This window comes from Dipodomys spectabilis, unplaced genomic scaffold (genome assembly GCF_019054845.1).
Source record: "Dipodomys spectabilis isolate Male_0828 unplaced genomic scaffold, ASM1905484v1 ptg000050l, whole genome shotgun sequence".
Classification (NCBI taxonomy): domain Eukaryota; kingdom Metazoa; phylum Chordata; class Mammalia; order Rodentia; family Heteromyidae; genus Dipodomys; species Dipodomys spectabilis.
The window spans coordinates 6,843,226-6,866,255 of record NW_024870727.1 but is presented as its reverse complement, the minus strand read 5'-3'; the positions used below and the strand labels follow the sequence as shown (position 1 = coordinate 6,866,255).

The following is a 23,030-nucleotide window of genomic DNA, read 5'->3' as shown; positions in this document are numbered from 1 at the left end:
TCAAAGGAGCGTAAAGATGTCCAAGTGGTGAAAATGTTGAAGTGGTGGCACAGATCAAGATGCATCGTACGTTTAAACTGCTTTGTTAAGTGGCAAAAGTTCAGTACATAACCTAAGATTAAGATAAGAAAGGGAGGGCTGGGAAGGTGGCTCAGTGGTAGAGCGCTTGCCTTGCATGCCAGAGGCCCTGGGTTCGATTCCTCAGCACCACATATGCAAAAAGAAAAAAGCCGGAAGTGGTACTGTGGCTCAAGTGGTAGAGCGCTAGCCTTGAGCTGAAGAGCTGAGGGACAGCGCCCAGGCCCAGAGTTCAGGCCCATGACCGGACCCCCCAAAAAAATAAGATAAGAAAGGGAAAGGGCAGATTAAGAGGGGTGAGTGAGACTGTTGAAAGGGGCGACATTGATCGAGATGCACTGTATTCATAAACTACTCTATGAATGGCAGTTCCTTCGTACAAGTACTTAAAGATAATAAAATATTAAAACAAAAGAAAGGCTTTCTAAGGGACACTTAAATAGAGAGAGTAAGATGTGTTTGTTCTTCATTGTGTCCGAGGGGGGTGTGCTGGGTCTGGGGCATTGTGTTGGGCACACATGGGCATATGCTCTGGGTATGCTCTGGGTATGCTGTGGCGTATGCTTCCCCTTGATCTCTAATCTTATAGCAAGCGTCTGAAAGGAGACAGACTTCTAGTGACTATCAAGTTTTCATGGCCAGTTGTCTGGAGAAGTCGATTGTCCTTTCTTTCTTGGGGTCCCTGGAAACTCACAGCTAGGGCAGCTTGGATAAACTACTTTTCAACTCCTCTAGCCAGGATAACAGGAGAGCTCCCAGTTTTTGCTGACTTACTGCCCAGACCAGTTCTATGCAATAAATATAGAATTCAAACTGTGTATATAATTTGGAATATTGTAGTTATTGCAGTTCAAAAAATAAAGAGAGGGGCTAGGAAGGTGGCTTAGTGGTAGAGTGCTTGCCTTGCATGCCTGAGGCCCTGAGGAATTGAACATTCCTCAGCACCACATAAGCAAAAAGAAAAAAGCTGGAAGTGGTGCTATAGCTCAAGTGGTAGAGCGCTAGCCTTGAGCTGAAGAGCTGAGGGACAGCGCCCAGGCCCAGAGTTCAGGCCCCACGACCGGACCCCCCCCCCCCCCCAAATAAAGAGAAACATGTGAGATTATTATTTTTGCTGGTCCTGGGACTTGAGCTCAGGGCACAGGTGCTGTCTCTGAGGCTCTTTGTATTCCAGGCTAGCACTCTACCATTTGAGCCACAGTTCCACTGCCAGCTTTTTCTGAGTAGTTTATTAGAGATGAGTCTCATAGACTTTTCTGCTAAGGTTGGCTGCAAACTGCAATCCTTAGATCTCAGCCTCCTGAGTAGCTAGTATTACAGACATAAGCCATCAGTGCCCAGCTTGTGAAATTAATTTTGATAGTGCATTTTCTTTGGATCACTAAATCTGAAGTGTTATCAGTTTAACACGTAATCAGTATAAGAAATGGTAACAGATTTTTCTGCATTTTCTTTTATACTGCCTTTGAAATCAGACTTATTTTTGTACTTAACTGAACATCTCAGCTTGAAGAATAAAATTTCATTTGACATAGTTAATTTGTATTTAGATTTTGTAAAAGTTAAAGCTAAAACATGATCTTCATACCCAGGCTATTCCAAGTATACTTCACTTTTTAAAATAACTGAACAAACTTACCCTTTTAAAATTGAAGTGTGGTCAGGTACTAGTGGCTCACACCTGTAACCCCAGCTACTTAGGAGGCTGCAATCTGAGGCTCATGGTTCAAAGCCAGCCTAAGCAAAAAAGCCCACGAGACTCTTACCTCCAAGGAGCCAAAATGGAGTTGTGGTTCAAGTGGTAGAACACTAGCCTTGAGGAAAAAAAATTAAAAGTTCAGCCCCAGGCCTGGCAAGCATGTGCATACACACACAAACGAGGTGTCATCTTGAAAGTTCAAACTAAAAAATTCCAAGTTTAAATAAAAGAACTTCGTCCTTTGGTTACCCTGGACATCTTTCAGAGGTAGATAACTGCCATATTACTGATGATTACCATAGCGGTTGCCATCCCAGGGTCAGTTCTGTATTTCAGGAATATATAGTTAATTAGGACTCACAAGGTTCTAAACTAGCACTGTAATAAGGAAACACACAAACCCAGTGGATTAAATTCCTACTCTCCAGTAGAGCTGCCTCGGCTTGAGTTCTAGCTTTGCTGCTGTCTAGATTTGAGGAAACGTCTGTGCTTTCCGATCATTTCATTCATTTGTGAAATGAAGAGAAGGTTTCCTGTGTCAGGTGTGTGGTGAGCACGAATGGGGATAAGGCCCAGCTTATGGCAAGTTGTTGGTGAAGGTGTGATTGCCTCACATTTTTTGGTGTGATTCTTTTGGTGTGCTGGGACTAGATCCCAGATCTTTCAGATTTCAACCCACTTTGCTGTCTGGGTTATGATCCCCTCTCTCTTCCCATCATCTGTTAAGGTGAACGGAGTGAGAAACATTGCTCTTAGGCATTTACATTGCAAAGATATACTTCTACAGCTCACCAGCTCCTCTAGCTTCAAGGAAGGAGGACCAGACACCACTGCTCATAATATCTGTAACCCTGCCAGGCAAGGCTTCTGAGCAGAGATTCAGTCTTCCAATGCCTCACTAAATATTTGTCTTTCAACTTCCCCAAACAGATATTTAAAAAGAGTTAAAGCCTGGGTTATTGTGCAGATTAATTCTGCACATTGCTTTCAATAGAAGATTACAACACACATACATTTCCAATATTTAATTTTCAAATCCCCATTTCATTTATTTTTTTTTCCTTTCCTATTCTTTTAGGTCTGAGACTGGGACTCGAACTTGGCACCTGCTGCTTTTGTTCATTGACTAGTGCCCTACCAACTAAGCCATACCTCCTCCCATCAAGCCACTTATTATATAACGCATTATGAAGAAAGATTCTGAAGTCTGATCATCTCAGATAGTGTTAGTGTTTCTGGATTCCCTTCTCTGAGGCACAAACAGAACATGCTGATGTTTGTAACTCTTGAGATGCTCTTTGGGCCACTTTTCTGATTTTCCTTCCTTCAAAAAAGCACGTGTGCACTCCTGGCGTCACTGCATTCCATCTTGACAATCTGCAGGCTGTCAGGGCTGTGCGATCACCCTTCCCATCCATGTCCACTAGCGCAGAGAACTGCTGAGTGGATCAGACAACTTGTGATATATCTGATTGAACTTAGACGCCATCATACCATCTCCATGAATCAAGCCACTGTAAATCAAAGTTTTCCTCTGCCAGTGGTCTCTCAACTTTCAATACACTTTGATTTAAGGGATGCTTGGCCCGTGATCATCCCATATTTCATGAGATGATGTCTTGTGAGTACAGAGAAAGCACCAAACGAAATAATCAGAGGAGAAAGTGATGAGGAGCACGCGGGGGAGGTGAGAGACAACTTGCTTGTAGTTCTTTGTCAACATTGGTGAGATGCTGGAATGGGTCCTCTGTTTAATGGCTTCTTCACTGATCCTTTGGACTGCCCGTGCCAAGGGATTCTGGGTAGAGGGGGTTGTAAAAGTCATTTGCACCCCCCCCCCAGAATTCTGTAAATAAAGCACTTCCTCTGGCTTCTGTGCAGTAACTAGGATCCATGAAGCAAGAGTTGGACAGAGGAAGAGCAGATCTGAATTAATTTTTCTCTGCAGATACTAAATAATATTTTAAAAAGATTATTTTTATTATCAAGGAACAGATTGTATAATATTAAGGAAAAGATAATAAAATCACCCATAAGTGTCCCACTAAAGATAACCATTCTTAACATCCATTGTATTTCCTTCCAGTCTTTTATAGGCATGTACTTTATAATCTCATTATAATTATGCTATATATAGTTTTCCTTTTTCCTTTTAACATTATAACATTTTTATATATTATTAAGTTAAGCATTGAATAGACCATCATAAATCATTTAGCCTAATACCTGTGCTGGGAAATTTTGGCTGGGTTCCTTGATGCTTTCTTGTTAAAATAACTCTGGTGAACGCTTTTGAACTTTTATCTTGTAATATGTGTTTGATTATTTCTTTAGTTTGATTTCCTAGAAGTGGAGTTTTGGGGCCCAAAGATATAAACATCTGAGGGCTTTTGATATGCACTGACAAGCTATTTGTGTGTGTGTGTGTGTGTGTGTGTGTGTGTGTGTGAGAGAGAGAGAGAGAGAGAGAGAGAGAGAGAGAGAGAGAGAGAGAGAGAGAGAAAGAGAGAGAGAGAGAATGAGCGCACCATTACTGGGGCTTGAACTCACTTCTCACTTAGCTTTCTTGATCATGACTGATGTTCTGTCATTTAAGCTGTGTCTCCATTCTGTCTGGCTTTTTGCTGGTTAATTACAGATGAGCTGACTTTGAACCTCGATCCCCCATGTCTCAGGCTCCTGAACAGCTAAGCGAACAGGTGTGAGCCACCAGTGCCAAGTCAGATTTTTAATTCATGAAAAGTGTATTGACATCAGAAACGTGGAGTGTCTGGCAGCTCAGTGCTTTCTAACCATCCAGGCCGGCATGTAGATACTCATGCTGGTACAAAGGCCTCAGTTGTTCTTTTACAATATTCTCCTTGGACTGTTCTCTGTGTCCATGTAGTAGCCTTCATGTGTGTCTGCTTCCTAGGCCCATGTGACCCTGGGTGCAGGCTGGAGTGACTCAGTTGACCTTTGCTCTGTGCACCAATTTGGTTCTGTCGCACCTTTGGGCTTTTTGCACAAACTGTATCACCTAATCTCAAAGCAAAGATTTGCCACTTTGTGTGATACAGGAAAATGTGAACTACCAGCTCTGAAACTGTATCTCATCACCAAATAGCAAAGACTATTTGCTACTTTCAAAGTGTGTGTGTGTGTGTGTGAGCGCAGATACATGCATGTGCATTCAAAGCAGTGGTTTATGACTGTAATCTTAACTGATTGTGATTCTAAGCCAGCCTGGGAAGTAAAAATCTGAGAGACTCTCATCTCCAATTAACTAGCAAAAAGCCAGAAGTGGAGGGAGGTGTAGCTTAAGTTGTAGAGCATCAGTATTGAGTGAAAAAGCTAAGGGACAAGGCCCAGGCTCTGAATTTAAGCACAGTGCTCTCTCACACACACACACACACACACACACACACACACACACACACACACACACGTTTTCCAATATTTGTAAGAACAGAACTGAAATTGCTCCGATGTAAGTGTTAGAAACAAAAAGGAGCCTTTAAGTTCATTGTCGTTAAATGGTTATAATTCTATCAATATCTAACATGAGTGAAAGTGCCAGAGAAAGTAGAATGTCTGTGTTGATTCTAGTAGAAAAGTGGAGAATATTTGAGCAAAAGAAGAATTAAGCAAATACTTCCCAGAGAGTTTGTAATATTTTAAAGTCTATTTTTAACTATATTTGTATCTTGCATTTTTTAACCAAGCAGATCTAATCTTAAGATTGGTATTAATTCATCTCTTCACAATCTCATTGTATTCAGAGAACTTGAGGGGTGGTGATATGGTTCAACTGTAGAGGGAATGACTGACAAAGGAGTTCACATCTGTGTGCTCCTCCCACGAAGAAAGACAATGTCAGTATGAAGTGTTTTGCTCCTTTTTTTCTGTTTATGTTGGTATTCATGTACTATGAGATCTTATTTTTTTTCTGATATTTAAGAAATTGTTTTCTATTTTGTGTGTTTTCAAAGCTCTTTGTTGGCATGACTTGGAGAGTTGGAATCTTCGTGTGTGTGTGAGTGTAAGAGAGAGAGAGAGAGAGAGGAGAGAGAATGGTACTGGGGTTTGATCTCAGGGCCTAGACAGTGCTCATCTTGAGCTATACCTCTACTTCTGGCACTTTGCTTGTTAATGTGGAGATAAGAGTCTCATGGACTTTCCTGTCCAGGCTGGCTTTGAATGGCAGTCCTGAGATCTCAGTTTCCTGAGTAGCTAGGATTATAGGTATAAGCAACCAGTGCCTGTCATGTTTATAACTACCTTGTCAAATATGTGAATCTGTGTTTTGTCCATTAAGAGATGGGTACAATGCAGTTTAAGACCCATAAGCAAGAATTTAGATTTTAGCTGGGATCTGATGGCTCATGCCTGTAACCCTAGCTACTCTTGGGGCTGAGATGTGAGGATCACAGTTTGAAGCCAGCCTGAGTAGAAAACTCTCTGAGACTCTATCTTCAATTAACCAGCAATAATCTGGACTGGAGGTTTGATTCAAGTGATAGACCACCAGCCATGCAAGCAAGCTATGAGAACACTGGAGACCCCGAGTCGAACAAACCCAAGAGAAATATTAATAACCTAACCAATGATATCAGCCAAATCATCCTATGACCATCTCTATAAGGATCAATCAACTACATTTTCTGCTTTGTGCTTCTAAATGTGCCTTCAGATCTTCATGTGGCATGTAAGTAATTCCCAAGGAGTACTCAGGGATGTAAGACCTACACTACAGATATGCCATATGCTCCTGGGCAGACCCTGTATACCTTGGACAACTTATAAAGAACAAGGCAGGCAATAGAGGCAGAAATGGGTATTTTATGAGCTCTTTAACTAAACAAGACACATGTGAACAAGAGTCAAGTCAACTGGCTGAGAACATTTATTTCTGCCAGTGGAGATTAATGAAGGAGAGAATGTCTTTGCTAGAGATAAACCAGGGGGAGTGCCACCTTTTTCCTTTGGTGATGGTCCTTGTTACCCAGCCATCACAGCTGGCCTCTTTCCTGGGATGTCTTGTAAGAATGCTGGCTCCCCGTAGACTAGTTTTGCTGTGCGGTTTGAAGTCGTTTCAGTTTTGTTTTTTGTCTTCGAGCATTTCTCAGTTTTTTAGTTTTTAAGAAACTGTCCTCTAATTGGTAGAGAAAATCTTCAATTCGTCCAACCTAGAAGAGATGAACAGATACAGAATAGCTGTTGTTTTCAGGGTTTTTGGATATTTTATTTAAAATCAAATGACTCAGGGAAGTCCACATTAGAACAGCTGTAGGCCAGACAGAAGCTCCACTGTTTCCCCTTGTTTTAGGAACAGGGAATGGATTAAGTAGGAGTGGGCTTTGTCACCAGCAAACATGCTTTTTATCAGCGTCAGTACTAGGGCTTGAACTCAGGGGCCTGGGTGCTATCCCTGAGCTGTTTTGCTCAAGGCTGTTGCCCTACCACAGTGAGCCACAGCTCCACTTCTGGTTTTCTGTTGGTTAATTGAAGCTGAGTCTCAGGGCCTTTTCTGCCCTGACTGACTTTGAATAGTGAGCCTCAGATCTCAGCCTCCTGGGTAGCCACCAGTGCCTAGTTAGAACACATTAATTTTCTAAATAAAATAAAACCATCTTCTTTTGCAGAGAAAACCTACAATTATTCAATAGCAGTTTCTTGAGTGTATTGTATATTGTTTGTCGGAAAGAGACATGTTATAAAAATTTACATCAGAGGAAGTCAGTAGATATAATAATTCATACTTAACCCTGACTCCAAGCCTGCACATTTTATTAGTCTAATATCTCTCACTATAGAGCCATTGTCATACAGTTAGCTCAAAGCTTGAGGACTTGCTGTTCAAGGTATCATCATCTGCTTGAGATAAAAGCATTTAAAACTTCAATTTTCCAATTTTCCATCCCACTTACAAGCTGTTTATCATTCAGAGAAATACCCAAAAGATAACTCAAATTGTCAAAATGATAATAATAGACAGTAGCACTCTTGTATATCCTACACTTAGGTCTATATACCAGGTGTTGAGATGACACTAACACACCTTTGTGTGTGTGTGTGTGTGTGTGTGCGCGCGCGCATGTGTGCACATGCCAGTCGTGGGGCTTGACCTCTGGGTTTGGATGCTGTCCTTCAGCTTTTGTGCTCAAATTTGGCACTCTACTACTTCAGTCATTCCTCTATTTCTGGCCTCTTGCTGGTTGATTGCAGACTTTCCTGCCCAGGCTGACTTTGATCCCTGATTCTCATATCTCAGCCTCTTGAACAGCTAGTATTACAGATGTGAGCGCCCAGTGCCCAGCTTGATAACCTTTTTCTTTTGCTGGTCCTGGGGCTGGTACAATGGGCCTGAGCGCTGTCCTTGAGCTTTTGTACTCAAGGCTAGTTGCTCTACCACTTGAACTACAGGTCTACTTCTGGCAGTTTTTGGTTAATTGGAAATAAGAGTCTCCCTGATTTTCCTGCCTCAGCTGATTTTGAACCAGGATCGTTAGGCCTCACTCTTCTGAGTACCTAGGATTGCAGGTATGAGCCAGTGGCACCCAGCTTGATAACCTTTTTAAAGTCAAAGCAAGTGAATTTGTATGAGACTGACATTGATGACATCATTGCATGAATCATCCAAACTTTCCTGATATGAAGTTGGTGCATTGTTCTGTGGGTTCTATATACTTATTTCACCAAACTTGTAAGAATTAACCCAGAGCAGCCAACATGAAACTGAAGGATGACACTTTACCATTACTTTGATAGCTGAGCTTTTGACTCATTCCTGTTGTATGTGCTGGAAATGTGTCATTTAAATCAAAGCTCGTTACAGTGAGAATGTTTGCAATGAGCCCAAATGCAATTTGAAATTACAGCTCTAATGTGGCAAACATAACTTTCTTCAATGAGACAGAAAAACAATCATTTAAAAATATCCATTAAGTGGCTGCTGTTTTAATAATAGCAACATTGACTAACTGGGTTGCATTTCATTAACAAGATAACAGCTGTAACCCCAGTACTTTGGGAGGATGAGGCAAAAGGATTATGAGTTTAAGGTCAGTTTGGACGACAAAGTAAGATTCTATTTCAAAAAAAAAAAAAGAAAAAGAAAAAAAGAAAAGCCAGGAGTCCATAGCTCATACACCTGTAATCCCAGCTACTCATCAGGAGGTTGAGATTTTAGGATAACAGTTAGAAACCAGCCTGGAGAAGAATGTCTGTAACACTCTTACCTTCAATTAACCATGAGAAGACCAGGAGGGGAGCTGTGGCTCAGTGCTAGAGGCTAGCCTTAAGCAAAAAAAGCTCAGGAGCAGTGTCCAGGCCCTAAGGTCACATGCCTCTCCCCCCCCCCCCCCTCAGAACTGGCATACAGACAGACAGACAGACACATGAAACAGATGATCAAAAAATACTGAGGTGTTTCAACAGAGGCCTACTAGGTGAAAGCAGGAGGTCTATGAGCACGTCCTTCTGTCTGTCCATCTTGTGATAACAATGGATTAATCACTTTAAAATAGACATAGGATTGCATGTTTGCCTTAATATTCTTTGAATAGTCTCCTGAACCCTTCCAGGACCTATCCAGATGTGGGTGAGCTTGCTTCACTGGGACCTCTAGCTCTGTCTGGAACCACCCATGGCCTTTGTCATGGAGGACATCTCTCAGTTATTAGCGTTTGGCCATGCTTGTCTAGACCCAAAGCAGTGCCCTCTGAACACCTCTGGGTAACCGAGTGTGAGTTGCTCACACCTGTCACCCTAGCTACTCAAGAGACTGAGATCTGAAGATTTTGGTTTGAAGCCAGCCTAAATAGGAAAGTCCACGAGACTCATCTCCACTTAAGCACCCAAAAGACTCAAGTGGAACTTTGGCTCAAGTAGTTAGAGAGCCTGCCTGGAGTAAAAATGTCAGGCATAGCCCCTAGGCCCTGAGTTCAAACTCTAGTACAGGCATACACAAGAAAGTAGTTTTCCAGAAAGTTTTCTTTGTCTTTATAAACTAATTAACACCACCTCGATAACCTACCATTCTATTACAATTCTTCTTCTTCTTCTTTTTTTTTAGCTTTGAAATGTGAAGGCAAGCCAAAGGTAACAAGGTGAGCCCATACCTGTAACATCTCGAGGTTTAATGGACCCTAGGTGAAGAGTCAGAAGAAAAATTTGAATTTGGCTTTTGGCTTGGCTTATACACTCCTTGCTGTGTGACCCAGGGAAGCCTCTTGGCCTTCTGAGTTTTAGTTTGGGCCAACATTTGGTATTAAAGAAGGTTGGCCTGCGTGATGTCCAGGGTCCTACCTAGTCAAAACATCCCATAACATGTATTCCCCTCAGATCCCATCCATCCAGGCCGGAGGATGGCGAGTGAGCACTCACACTTTCAAATCAGAGGCCATTCCTTCAGATGACACCATTAGATGAACTACCCAATACACAGTAAAGTCAGTCCATTTTAGCTTCTGTACTTACTGAAGTGTAGGAGATCTGCAGCATGTTTTTAGTGAAGCTGTTTTTTTTTTTTAGTCAAGAAAAGAAATAACATACTGATCGAAGAGAAAAATAGATTTGTAGAACTAAGAGCAGATTGCAAATGAAAGAAATGGCTATAAAGCCCTTAGGAAAAATAAAACACAAAGAAATACATGAAGTACGCAAGGGAGGAAAATGAGCTAGTTTTCAGATGAGAGGCATTGTTAGACTCTCTACTTGCTTAACGGTGTCAGATAGGTAACTTGGTCATTTAGGGTCTAATATATCCATTTGCAAAATGGGCAGGTGACATTTTCTTAGCTATGTAAGTGCCATCATGGTGATGGGAACATGGGGTGGAGGAACTTGCCGAGAATGTGGGGATGCTGATAACTAAAGAGAACTGAATGTCTCAGGCTCTGACATGCCGCATGGCTACTGATCCCAATTCCTATCATAAAGATATTGTCATCAATCAATTTCTTTAGAGTCTTTGAACTCAAACACCAATTGTTGTAAGTTCAAATTTGGATTAATATGGATCTGGTCCATATTACTTTAGAGATAGTATGTTATTTAGCATATTAATTTAGAGAAGATGACCTCCTAGTGTTTTAATATTTATTTATTCATTTATGTATTTATTTATGTGTTGGTATTGGGGTTTGAACTCTAGACTTGGCATGCTCACTTAGCTTCTTTTGTTCTACTGCTTGAGCCACAGTTCCTTGTCTGGCTTTTTACTAATTAAGTAGAGATGGATTTGTCTGTCTGGGCTGGCTTCTGTCCGGGCTGGCTTCTGTCCTGTCTCAGATCTCAGCCTCTGGAGTATCTAGGATTATAGGCAGGAGTCACCAGTGCCTGGCTTGGAATCCTAAAATCTTAATACCTCCTGCTGTTGCCCAGTACTTTAGTATGTAATTTATCTGTTATCTGGAGAGACATTATCTTCAGATAGGACCTTTTACACAAGTAATCAAGTCAGGTTGAGCTCATTCTCATCCAAAGTGACTGGTATCTTCATTTAAAATGGAAGATCTGGGGACTACTAAGGATGGAGGCAGAGGCTGGGCAGATGCTCCTAACAAGCCAAGGCACCATAAGCACAGTCATCAAAGCACAGCAAGGGGAGGGAGGCATGAGATAGAATCTTCCTCAGCCATCAGCAGGAGTCAACCCAGGAGATACTTTGATCTCAGCCTCTTACGTCCAGAATCACCAGATAGTAAAAATCCTGTCATTCAGGTGCTTTATCTATGTTCTATGAATGAGTCTAGCAAACGAGATAACAGGTCATAAAGTGAAGCAGAAGCTCACATTCCATAGTTCTCCAATCTTGCACTTTTCTCACTGGGTGGAGGTCCCTGTTGGGTTGGAGCCCCTTGCACAGACTTCGTGTTCACCTTGGAACTAGAGTGATATACCAATAATGACACAAGAACTCAGCCTCCAACATGAACGGATGGGGAAATTAACCTGAGTGAATTTAAATTTGAGGCTTCCCATTAGATTTCATGGATGAAGTATATTCATATCACTTGTTTATTTGTCCATGCCTTGGGATTGATTTGTTTGTACAGGTGTGTGTGTGTGTGTGTGTGTGTGTGTGTGTGTGTGTGCATATGTGCATGTGTGTGCTGGTACTGGGGCTTGAACTTAGGACCTCAAGCTCTCACTTGGCTTTTTCATTCAAGACTGGTAATTTACTGCTTGAATCACAACTCCATTTCTGGCGTTTTGGTGGATAATTGGAGATTAGAGTCTCTAATTTGTCTACCTGAACTGGATTTGAACTGCAGTCCTCTTGTCTCAGACTCTTGAGTAGCTAGGGTTACAGACACGAACTACTCTAGCCTGGTGGGTGGGTGATTCCCCCCACCCCCCTTAAAATATGGTTAAACAAAGAACATTTTGTTTTTAGGAGGAAGAAGGTTGAGCAATAAGATTCAAGCTCTTTGGAAGCAAGCACCAGGTTTATGAGGTTTCAGGATGAGAGTGTGTGTCTTCAGTGATTAGCAGCTTGGACCCAAATCCTCTCAGCAAAACAAGACATTTCACTTCACCGAAGTGATTTGCTACCAGGAATTTCTGTGGTCTGTTCCAGCTTAGTTTCCAGAACAAATGTTTTTAAATATTTATCATCCAGAATTACTTGAATTTTTAATTCTTATTAGAATTACAATTGTTTCCAAACAGGCTTGAAATTAATTTCTAAAATAAACTTAGTTTCTGAAACAGAGTTGTTTCTGCTATCAATGTAGCAGTTTGCTTTTAACTTTTCTTGGCTGGTATTCAAGCCGATAGACAAATCCTTATGTTTTTCTTTTCTCTTTTAATGGATTTGGTATATTGTATAACATGAAAATCTCAGGTACTTATTCCTGAAACGTTATAAAAGCATGCAAAAAATTTAAAATCTCCATGCCGAACTGTATTGTGAGCTTTCATTAAAAATGACCACTGTTCCATTTTCAAGACAAGGCATTTGACCCTGAATGGAAAATTACTAGTAGTTTTTGTGTGTGATGACTTGTGGTTTTTCAATAAACAGGACTGATTAGAAAGGGCTGGGCTAATCAGCCAGGAGAAGAATGGGCCCTAATAAAATGAGAAAATGAGCAGGTATTGTATATGTTCTGGAAAGCACCTACCTGGAAAAGCCTTACCACCCCCCCCCCCCCATACACACCCTTCCCCAACCAAAGGGAGTAGAGACAGTCAAAAGCCTGCTTCTGAAATTCTACCAATCTCAACAGGTGAATATATTTGAATTATCCAATAGAAAGCAACGTAACTTCGGTGATGTCTGGGAGATAAAATGAACCCCGTAGTGCTCAGACCAATGAGTTGCTGAGAGAAGAGACCCCCATGTTAGCTATATATAATTGCTTTTTATAATCTCGGGAGAGTGGCCTACCATCAAACAGAAACTTGGTTTTGCAAGACTGCCATTAAAGTCTCTCTTTGGCTGAAAAACAAAAAAAGCCCACCATGATAGCACTATTTATTATCTTTAGTGTAGAGTTTAAAAACTAACGTAAAGTTTGTTATCAGGTCTTGGGAACTTCTGTGTTATGATTTCAATGTGTGTCCACCCCAAATCCTTGAGTTGAAATCCTCTTGAAGTGATAGATGCAGAAGGTGGGGGCTTTAGAATCAGATGATCATTTTACTGCTCTGTGTGTGTGTGTGTGTGTGTGTGCTGGTCTTGAGGCTTACACTCAGGGCCTGAGCTTTTCTGCTTAAGGCTGGCACTTGAGCCACAGCTCCACTTCTGGTTTTTTGGTGATTAATTGAAGACTATCCTGCTCAACTGGCTTGGAACCATGAGCCTCAGGTCTTGGCCTCCTGAGTAACTGAGATGATGGGAGTGAACCACTGGGTCCTGGCTCAGATTAGTATTCTTTAAAAAAGCCCACAGGAGCTTAGCTTCTTGTCTTTCTTCTCCACCAGGAAAGGACATAGCAAGACGATGCCATCTTTGAACTGGAAATCTGGCCTTTCCTGGACATCAAATCTACCTGTACCATCATCACCCACAATTCTTAGCCTCCAGGAACTACGAGAAATAAACTTTTTTGTTGTCCAATCTATGGAATTTTCTAATTCAGTTTGCAGCAGTTAAGGGTGCAATTTATTCTGAAGGTTTTGTGTGAATTATCGCATCAAGCTTTTGATTCTGAGGTAATTGTAGATTTACATGCATGAGAAAGCAGAAACACAGGAATAGCCAATACAGCTTTCTATCAATAGTGACATCTTACAAAACTATAGAAATCAATAGGCAGGATATTGAGATGGATACATCCATTGACACCATAAAGAACAGTCCCGCCACCACAAAGATCTTTCATTTGCCTGTTTTTTCTTAGTCCTGCTCTACCTTTCGAACCATGTCTTATCTCTATTTCAGATATTTAAGTCTTGTTATTTGTACACACATGTTTAGAGTTGCTTTGTCCTTTTTATAGGATGATGAAATAATCCTATCTCTATCTTATAAATTCTCTTTGTTTTGATATTGGCCATTACTTTTTTCCTTTTATTCCTTATATGGTGTTTCTTTTCGTATCCATGGCTATCTTTGCCATGTCATTCTATCTGAGGTAAATCTAGGTGTTGCTTTCTTTGACCCTAGCAAGCATCTGAGAAAATCAACTTATAAGAGAAAAGGTTTATTTAGACTCACTATTCAGTGCATGATTCATTGGCCCTGGTAGTTTGGGGTCTGTAGTGTGGTAGTACATCATGGTGGGGGCATATGCTAACAATCCTCATGTAATTGTCAGGAAACAGTACAGAAAGAGGAAGGGGCCGGTGTCCTAATATCTCATTAAAGGACAAGCTCCCAATGAGATCTCTCATTAGAACCTACCTTTCAGAGGTTCTACTATGTTTCTGAGGACCACACCCTTTACCACATGGACATTTTGTAGACATTCCAGATCCAAATTATGGCACAGCATAGAGTTGGGACGTATTTAGAAATCAATTTTTGCCAATCTCGGTCTTCTAATTGGTATAGTTAAGTCATTTAAATTTAATATAATAATTGACTTGTTAGAGCTGAATCCTCTATTTTGTATTTTTATTTTCTTTGGTTTTCATTTAGGGTTTGTTCTCCCTACCTTCCTGTGACACTTAGGCACTCTTTTAGGATTACATTTTGATTTATCCAGGGTGTTTCTGGTGAAGCTTTTTATACCACTGTAGGTATATACATACCTTGTCATACACAGCTCATTGAGATCATTTTATATTTGGTTGATGTACAAGATTATTACATGCTTTAAGGTCTCTTGATTCTACCAAGCTTATAATATTCTTTCCTCTCTCTCTCCCTCCCTTCCTTCCTTTCTTTTTTTTTATTTTGGTGCTGGTACTGTGGCTTGAATTTAGGGCCTGAGTACTTACTGTCTCTGAGTTTATTTTCGTCTCAAGGCTAGTGCTCTACTACTAGAACCACATCTCTATTTCTAGCTTTTGGTGTTAGAGATAAGAGTCCCACAGACTTTCTTGCCTCAGCTGACTTTGAACTTCAATCTTCAGATCTTAGTCTCCTGAGTAGTGAGGTTTACAGGCATGAGCTACTGGTGCCTGGCATGAATTTATAATATTCTTAAGTATTTTCTTTACATACAATTAAAACCACAGTATAGAAAGTTATTTTTCTTGCTTGCACCATGAAATATAATGAAGAGAAGCAAAGTTTATTGTTCTTTCTCCTAGTTTTTTTCTTGCACTGTTAGTTTTTATTTTTTGATATTTTGAGGTCTTCTTTTATTGTTCTTTTTCCTATTTAGTGAATTTTCTTTAACTGTTATTTTAGGGTAGATCTGCTACCAACAAATTCTCTTAGCTTTTCTTCACCTGAGAATGTCTTGATTTTCTTTTCATTCCTAAAAGATATTTCCACTGGGTCTAGCACTCAGAGTTGAAAGTTCTTTTCTTAGAGTACTTGAAAAATATTGTGCCACTTGCTTTTGGTCTCTTCTCTTTCTTTTAGAAGAGCTGCTGTAACTTGAACTGTTTTTCTTGTTAGGAATGCCTCAACTCTCTCTACTATTTTCAAGATTCTTTATCTCAGAACTTTGCCTCTGGTGTAGCTCATGCAAATTTTCCTTGGAATTTTTCCTGCTTAGAATTCATTCAACTACTCAAAATGATAGTTTTATTTTTTTTTAATTTTTTATTTTTTGGGCCCAGTCGTGGGGCCTGAACTCTGGGCCTGGGCACTGTCCCTCAGCTCTTCAGCTCAAGGCTAGCGCTCTACCACTTGAGCCACAGCGCCACTTCCGGCTTTTTTCTTTTTGCTTATGTGGTACTGAGGAATCAAACCCAGGGCCTCTGGCATGCAAGGCAAATGCTCTGCCACTGAGCCACCTTCCCAGCCCTCAAAATGATAGTTTTATTCTTTTGTTAAATTGGGGAAGATTTCTTTATTTCTTTAAGTACTTTTCCAGTCCTACCCACTTTTGCTTTCTATCTGAAACTCCAATGACATAATCAGATTTGTTGTTAGATTCTACCCCTTCCTAGTCCCAGAGGCTCGCTTATTTTTCTCCCAGCCTGCTTCCTTTATGGTTCAGGTCAGTAATTTCTATTGTTCTATCTTCATTTTGATGACTCTTTTCGCTATCACCACCTCCATTCTGCTGTTGAGCCCAAGTTTTTTTTTTTTTTTGTGCTGGTCCTGGGGCTTGAACTCAGGGCCTGGGCATTGTCCTTGAGCTAACTTGCTTATTTGCTCAAGGCTAGTGTTAACAACTTGAGCCACAGTTCCCCTCCTGGCTTTTTTGGTAGTTAATTAAGGATAAGAGTCGCTCTGACTTTCCTGACTGACAGGGTTGGCTTAGAACCATGATTTTCAGATCTCAGCTTCCTGAGTAGCTAGGATTAGTGCCTTGCTTTATCTTTTTATTTATAAGAATTATAATGAATTGTAAAATATACTATATAAAACATACCCAGCAAAATGTCGGGCTATTGAACAAGACACTTCCTATAATTTAAAAGAAACCACTTGTAGCATGAACTGCAAATGTACTCTTCCAGTCAAAATACATTTGAGATTATATGTTCTTCTCCCATGTCCCTGATCAATACTACATGTGTGTGTGTGTGTGTGTGTGTGTGTGTGTGGTTTCTAAGCTGTTTTCATGAAGTTCTGAAGTCATTAAGGGTCAGAAATAACCTATCAAAGCAAATCAGCCAGAAACTGGTGGCTCACACCTGCAATCCTAGCTACTCAAGAGGTGGAGATGCGAGTATCTCAGCTCAAATTTCCCAGGCAGGAAATTCTATGAGACTTTTATCTCCAATTAACCATAAAAATACGCTGGAAGTAGAGTTCTGGCTCAACTGAGCCTTGAGCTAAAAAGCTAAGGGATAGTACCCAGGCCCTTGAGTTCAAGCCACAGTGCATGCGTGCGCGCGCACACACACAGACACACACACACACACACACACACACACACACACACACGAGAGCTTCATATGATATTTCCTGAAAGGAAGAGATCTGAGGGGAGGTAATAGAGCAGTATGATTCAGGGAAGAACTGTGGGTGTTGAGGTTCAAGTCTGGTCAGGCATCTGGGACCTACTAGCAGTGATTAGGGATAAAGCTTCAGAGAGCAGCAGGTTGTGATTCAGGGTGAGATGCCTTCCACAGCCTCTGATATCTCTGCTCACTTACTACCACAAAGACTCGAAAATTGTCTCACTGGCTTCTCCTAGAATCTGAGCTTGGGGGAAGCAATGTTCTTGGTGTTTACTGACTTATGCATTTGCTTAATATAAATGCTCTTGCTAATGACTACTAATAGAGCTTATGATTCAAACAAGTCTGGTTCAAGACCAAACCCTGATACTACAAGCTTGGATTTGCTTCCTGGTTAATTCTCAAGAGCTCTCTCTCCTCATCTTTCAAAGGAGATAACAATATTGTTGTTAATTGTACCAATTGCCTGGTATAAATAGAGAGAGAGAGGGAGAGGGAGAGAGAGAGAGAGAGAGAGAGAGTGAAGGAGGGAGGGAGAGGGAGAGAGAAAGAGGAGAGAGGGTGGGGGAGGGAGCAATAACAATCACTGATAATATGTCATCATCATTAACTTATTCATCTGCAATAAATTTCTCTATGGCTTGTTCCTTTTCTGATAGTTCATCCAAAGCAAGCTCCAGACAGGCTTGATAATTTGTTGGATAACAGTGTTTTATTAGGTCCACAGGTATGATGGCAGATTAGCTTTTTTGTCTGCACCTTGATAAACCCCTGCTTAAAAATGGCTAAGCGCCTGGATCCCTGCTCCCTAGATGAGGGTATTGCTGAGATTTGACTTCTGTTGCAGAAATTTCTTGCCAAATCATCAAGGTTTTAGAAGACACTGTTGTCAGCTAAGAAAGGAGGGAAAAGTGGTGCTCCTGGTTTTAGAGACCTTGCACAGGTGGGAAAGGCGTGATAAGCAAATGCTGATACAGGAAATGTTTAATAAATATTACAGTTAAGATCTTGAATGGTTCCCTAAAAGCCTATGTGTTGAAGCTTTGGTCCCATCCTGGTGACATTATTATTATTATTTTACTTTATTTTTTGAATCCTTAAGTAGTTCTACAAAGGTCTCAGTTCAACGTCAGTCCGTGAATACAATACCTCATGCTCAATGCCAATATTTTGGGAGCTGGTGGAACCCTTAGTAGATGGGGTACATTTGGGTGGGTATGAGATCATTAAGAGGCATGACCTTGTGGCTCCTGTTTCTCTCTTTCTTTCCTAGCAACCATAAGGTAAACTGACGTCCTCTGCCATACACTCCTACCATAAAAAGTCACTGTGCCACCAGTAGACAAGAGGCAAGCCACCGCAGACTAAATCTCTTGAAACTCTGGGCCAAAATGCACTTCCTTCCCTTATTAATTTGATTAGCCTCCTGTATTTTTGTCAAAAGGATGGGAAATGGATGATATAAACAAATCACCTCAATCCTTTGATCTTTCTAGTCAAAGCAGGAAGAAGTTGGTTTAGGTGCTAACTGAAATTCACCACGTAGATTTAAACCACTGCACTGAGGTCAGGAGATGGCTGGCAGATGCTCTTGGATTTCTCCACTCTCTAGAGTGGCCTTGGCTTCTCTGCTAAGAAGGAAGCCCTCCTCTTCTTAGCATTTGACTAGGATTTGACCAGTTTTTCAGGACTTTGGTAGAGGCTTCTCCACTAGAGGGACTAGCTTGGATACCCACTGATCAGTCCAGGCACAATTTATCCTAAGAGTTACAATGACTTATCCCAAACACCTGGCCTTGGTCAGCTCTTTGGGCCTCATCTCTATCCTGTCCTTAGCACATTTTCTTCCCTCCCAGCCTGGTCATTTCCGTTTCCCTCCTCCATCCACATCACACCCTGGGCAGAGCTGCTCTGGCAGTGCCTGGAGCTCACACTGTAAAGGAATTTGGGGATATGCAAATGAGGAAGCTCATAACCAGAAGCTGCAAGCTTCACAATGAAATTGTAATAAATCTGTGGAGACTCCTTAAAGAGCAAGACACACAGTAAAAGCCTGATTGCTGGAGGAAAAAAGTGCTTTGCAAATGAGCTATAGGCCGCTGAATCTTTGAAAAGACAGCAGTCCACACCAAAGAACTAACCCTAGCCCATACTACTCAGCCCAAATGAGTGGACCATGAAGGATAGTGCTGTGTATGCAATCTGGTTCCGAAGAGTTTCTGGAAGGATTCAGGTTTGAATGCTGATGTGGAAGGTAAATAAAAGGTCCTAATTTGCTCTTTTATGTTTGTGTTCTCCTGTTTGGTGATTTGTCACCCTAGAGTTGCTGGGGTGATGTAGAATTCTTTCACACTTTCATGGAAAAAGCCAGTTAGTGTGCCAATGAATATTTCTGTATGGTAACATGAGTATGACTTAATACCTGAAGATTTTGGGATAAAAAAGGAACATGAAAGCTGGGCTCCGGTGGCTCATGCCTGTAATCCTAGCTACTGAGGAGGCTGAGATCTGAGGATCATTGTTCTAAGCCAGCCCGGGCAGGAAAGCCCATAAGACTCTTATCTCCAATAAACCACTAGAAAAACTGGAAGCGGAGCTGTGGTTCAAGAGGTAGAGCGCTGGCCTTGAGCTGAAGAGCTGAGGGATAGCGCCCAAGCCCAGAGATCAAGCCTCACGACCGACAAAAAAAAAAAAAAAAAAAGGAACATGAAAAGGTAAACAATTTTCAGCCAGGTGCCAGTGGCTCACAACTGTCACTCAGGAGGCTGAGATCTGTTGGTTGTGGTTAGAAGTCTGCTCAGGCAGGAAACTCCATGAGGGTCTTTCTCTTTTCTCCAATTAACCATCCAAAACCAGGAAGTGGAGCTGTGGCTCAAGTGGTAGAGTGCTAGCTTTGAACATAAAAGCTTAGGGACAGCTCCAGGACTGCTGCATGCTTGCATGCATGAGCGCATGCACACACACACACACACACACACACACACACACACATACACACACACACACACACACACACATGGTGGAGTCATTGATTTTTTTGATGGATTTCTACTACTGGATGAAAATTTAATGCAGCAATTTCATGAGCAGGTCTTTGATTCCATGTTAGGGCATTCCTCTCCTTGCTTTTAAAATATCAGAATTTAGTTTGTCTTTCTAGCCTCAAAGCAGTGACCCAGAGGCAGAGCAAAACAAAACAGATCTTTTATCTTCAATCTGGTTCAGTTCCAATGTTTTCCATGATATTTAAGCTTTGTAAATGAAGGGTGAGTTTCCTCTGAGTTGTGGACCATGTCGCATAAATGTCTGGTTCTTGGAGAGAAGAAATAGGTGTTCTGATGTAACAGTTGGCACCGGTTTTTAAGACCTCTTTTTCCTTTCTCCTATTTCTTCTGTTTCCTTTCTTTTTCTTTTCCATTTTTTTCTTTTTCTTTTTTTAGTCAGTCTTGGGGATTGAACTCAGGGCTTGGATGATGTCTCTGAGCTTTTTCACTCAAGGCTAATAGTCTACCACTTTGAGCCATAGCACCACTTCCTGCTTTCTGATGGTTAATTGGAGATAAGCCCAGACTGGCTTTGAATCACAATTCTCAGATCTAGCCTCCTAAGTGGGATTAGAGTCCTCCCCCTCCTCCTCTTCCTCTTCTTTTTTTTTCTCCATCTCCTCCTCCTTCTTTTTTCTTCTTCCTCTTCTTATTAAAAAAATGATCTTTAAGCTGGGTGCTGGTGGCTCATCCTGTATCCTATCTATTCAGGAGCCTGAGATGTGGAGATTATGGTTTGAGGCCAGACTGGGCAGGAAAGTCCATGAAACTCTCATTTCTAATTAATACCAAAAGAAGCAAGAAGTCAAGCCTTGGCTCAAGTAGTAGACCATCATAAAAACAAAAACAAACACAAAACTCAAAGCCAGTTTTTTTCCTTGAGCAAAACCAACCAACCAACAAACAACAATTCCCCAGGCCCTGAGTTTAGGCTCAGGACACACACACACACACACACACACACACACACACACACACACACACACACACACACACACACACACACACACTACCTTTAAGTAGTTGTACAAAGGGATTTCAATTCAACATGTCAATTTATGAGTTCAGTGAATGTTTGTCAATGTCACTTTTTCATTCTCTCCTTATCTCTCTCCCAACCCCACCCATGCCCTCAATTTGTCTAGTTCCATTTTCACATATGTACATTGACTATTATAACTGTATTTGCCCACCTTTCCCCTCTCCATTCAAGATCCCTTTTTCTATTCCTTCAGGCCTGGTTCAGAGAACTTCAGTACTAGCCAAGATTCAGAGGGTGTAAGTAACACAAAATCACAGAGCCTGCTGGGGAGCTGGAGGGGGCACATTGTCTTACTCAGATGGCAGCAGAGTTTACAGTCAGGGATTTGCAGATTAGGTTTATTTAAGGTGGGAACCAATGGGACAAAGAAGAAGAATCCTATAGAAGTAGGTCACAAGGACAGATAAAATAGAAACACCCTTAGTGACCTGCTGGCTCAGATGGGAAGAACTTACTATTTGAGCTCTGAAGACAAACTAGGCTAGTTTGTGGCCAAACCCTACTTGGCTTGGAGGCCCTCTTCATTCCTTATGGGCCTCAGACTTGAATGTTCAGCCATCATTCAACAAGGATCATCAATCAGGCATGGAAGCAAAAATGCCGAGCTTCTATCAAGAAATGCTTGATAAGAAATATACTCATTACCTTGCTCATGTAATTGTAACCCCTCTGTATGGTATTTTCACAATAAAAATAAAAAAAGAAAGAGAACAGGCTCTAAAGTCCGATTGAGTCCTGGCTCCATCATTTACTTGTCTTTGTGACTTCAGACTTCAGCTAAACCTCTCTCTCTCTCTCTGTCTCTCTCTATCTGTCTGTCTGTCTCTCTCTCTCTGTTTAACCTGATAGGATAGGTAACTTGGTCTATATTAAAGTGAATAAGAAAATATCACATTATAGAAACTCAGTAAACATTAACTCTTATTCTTCTCTTTTGATGGTCTAGCTTTCAGAAGACACATTCATTCAGAGCTGGAAAAGGACTTAGAATCTTTGAGTGTAATATGGCAATTTTACAAGTGAGAAAACTGAGGCTCAGAGAAAGCAAGTGGCTTCTGACCAGCTGTGTGACAGGCCTAATTTGTCTCTCAATTATGAGTTCAGAGTGTATTTGTTTGCTTGTCTTGCAATACGAGCCTCTCTCTAAATAAGCCTTTCCCTTCCGAATAGAAATAGGAATTTCACCACTCTCACTACATTACCATTTGGTTTAAGAATCAAGCCACTGTTATTCCTCTCCTGAATCATTGCAATAATCCTCTAACTAATCTCCCTGCCCCTCCTTGTCCCTTCAACCTGTCCTCACCCTAGTAGTTTATAGTGTGTTTGGCTTGTGCAAAGACTACGCCTCTGTCACTTCATCTCTTGTCACTGATTTTTGTTGTTGGTGTTTATTTGTGAGGAGGACACAACTGGAGCTTGAACTCAGGACCTGTCTGTGGTCTTTAGGTTTTTCATACTTCTATTTTCTGGATCTTCTGGTGGTGTTTTGTAGATGAGAGTTTCACAGACATTCGTGTCCAGGCTGGCATTGAACCGTGATACTCAGAGTAGCTAAGATTACAGCATGAGCCACCGGCATCTAGCTCTTTACTCTTCTATATTCTATTCCACTCACCCTGCCCTGCTTGATGCCTTTGCGAATGCAGGACACTCTTGAGGTTCTATATTTGCCATGTCCTTTATTTCGAAGGTATCTAAACTG

The 23,030-nt window shown here is 41.2% G+C and overlaps 1 protein-coding gene across 1 annotated transcript in view; it reads right to left on the bottom strand.

Moving 5' to 3' along the window:
• Window positions 1-6,822: 6,822 nt before the first annotated feature.
• The window catches only part of Spata16 (spermatogenesis associated 16), a 197,116-nt gene continuing 180,908 nt past the window's right edge, over window positions 6,823-23,030 (bottom strand). Inside the window, exon 10 of the mRNA XM_042678915.1 lies at window positions 6,823-6,945. Within this exon, the coding sequence (XP_042534849.1) occupies window positions 6,823-6,945 (123 nt within the window). The remainder of the gene's footprint in view (window positions 6,946-23,030) is intronic.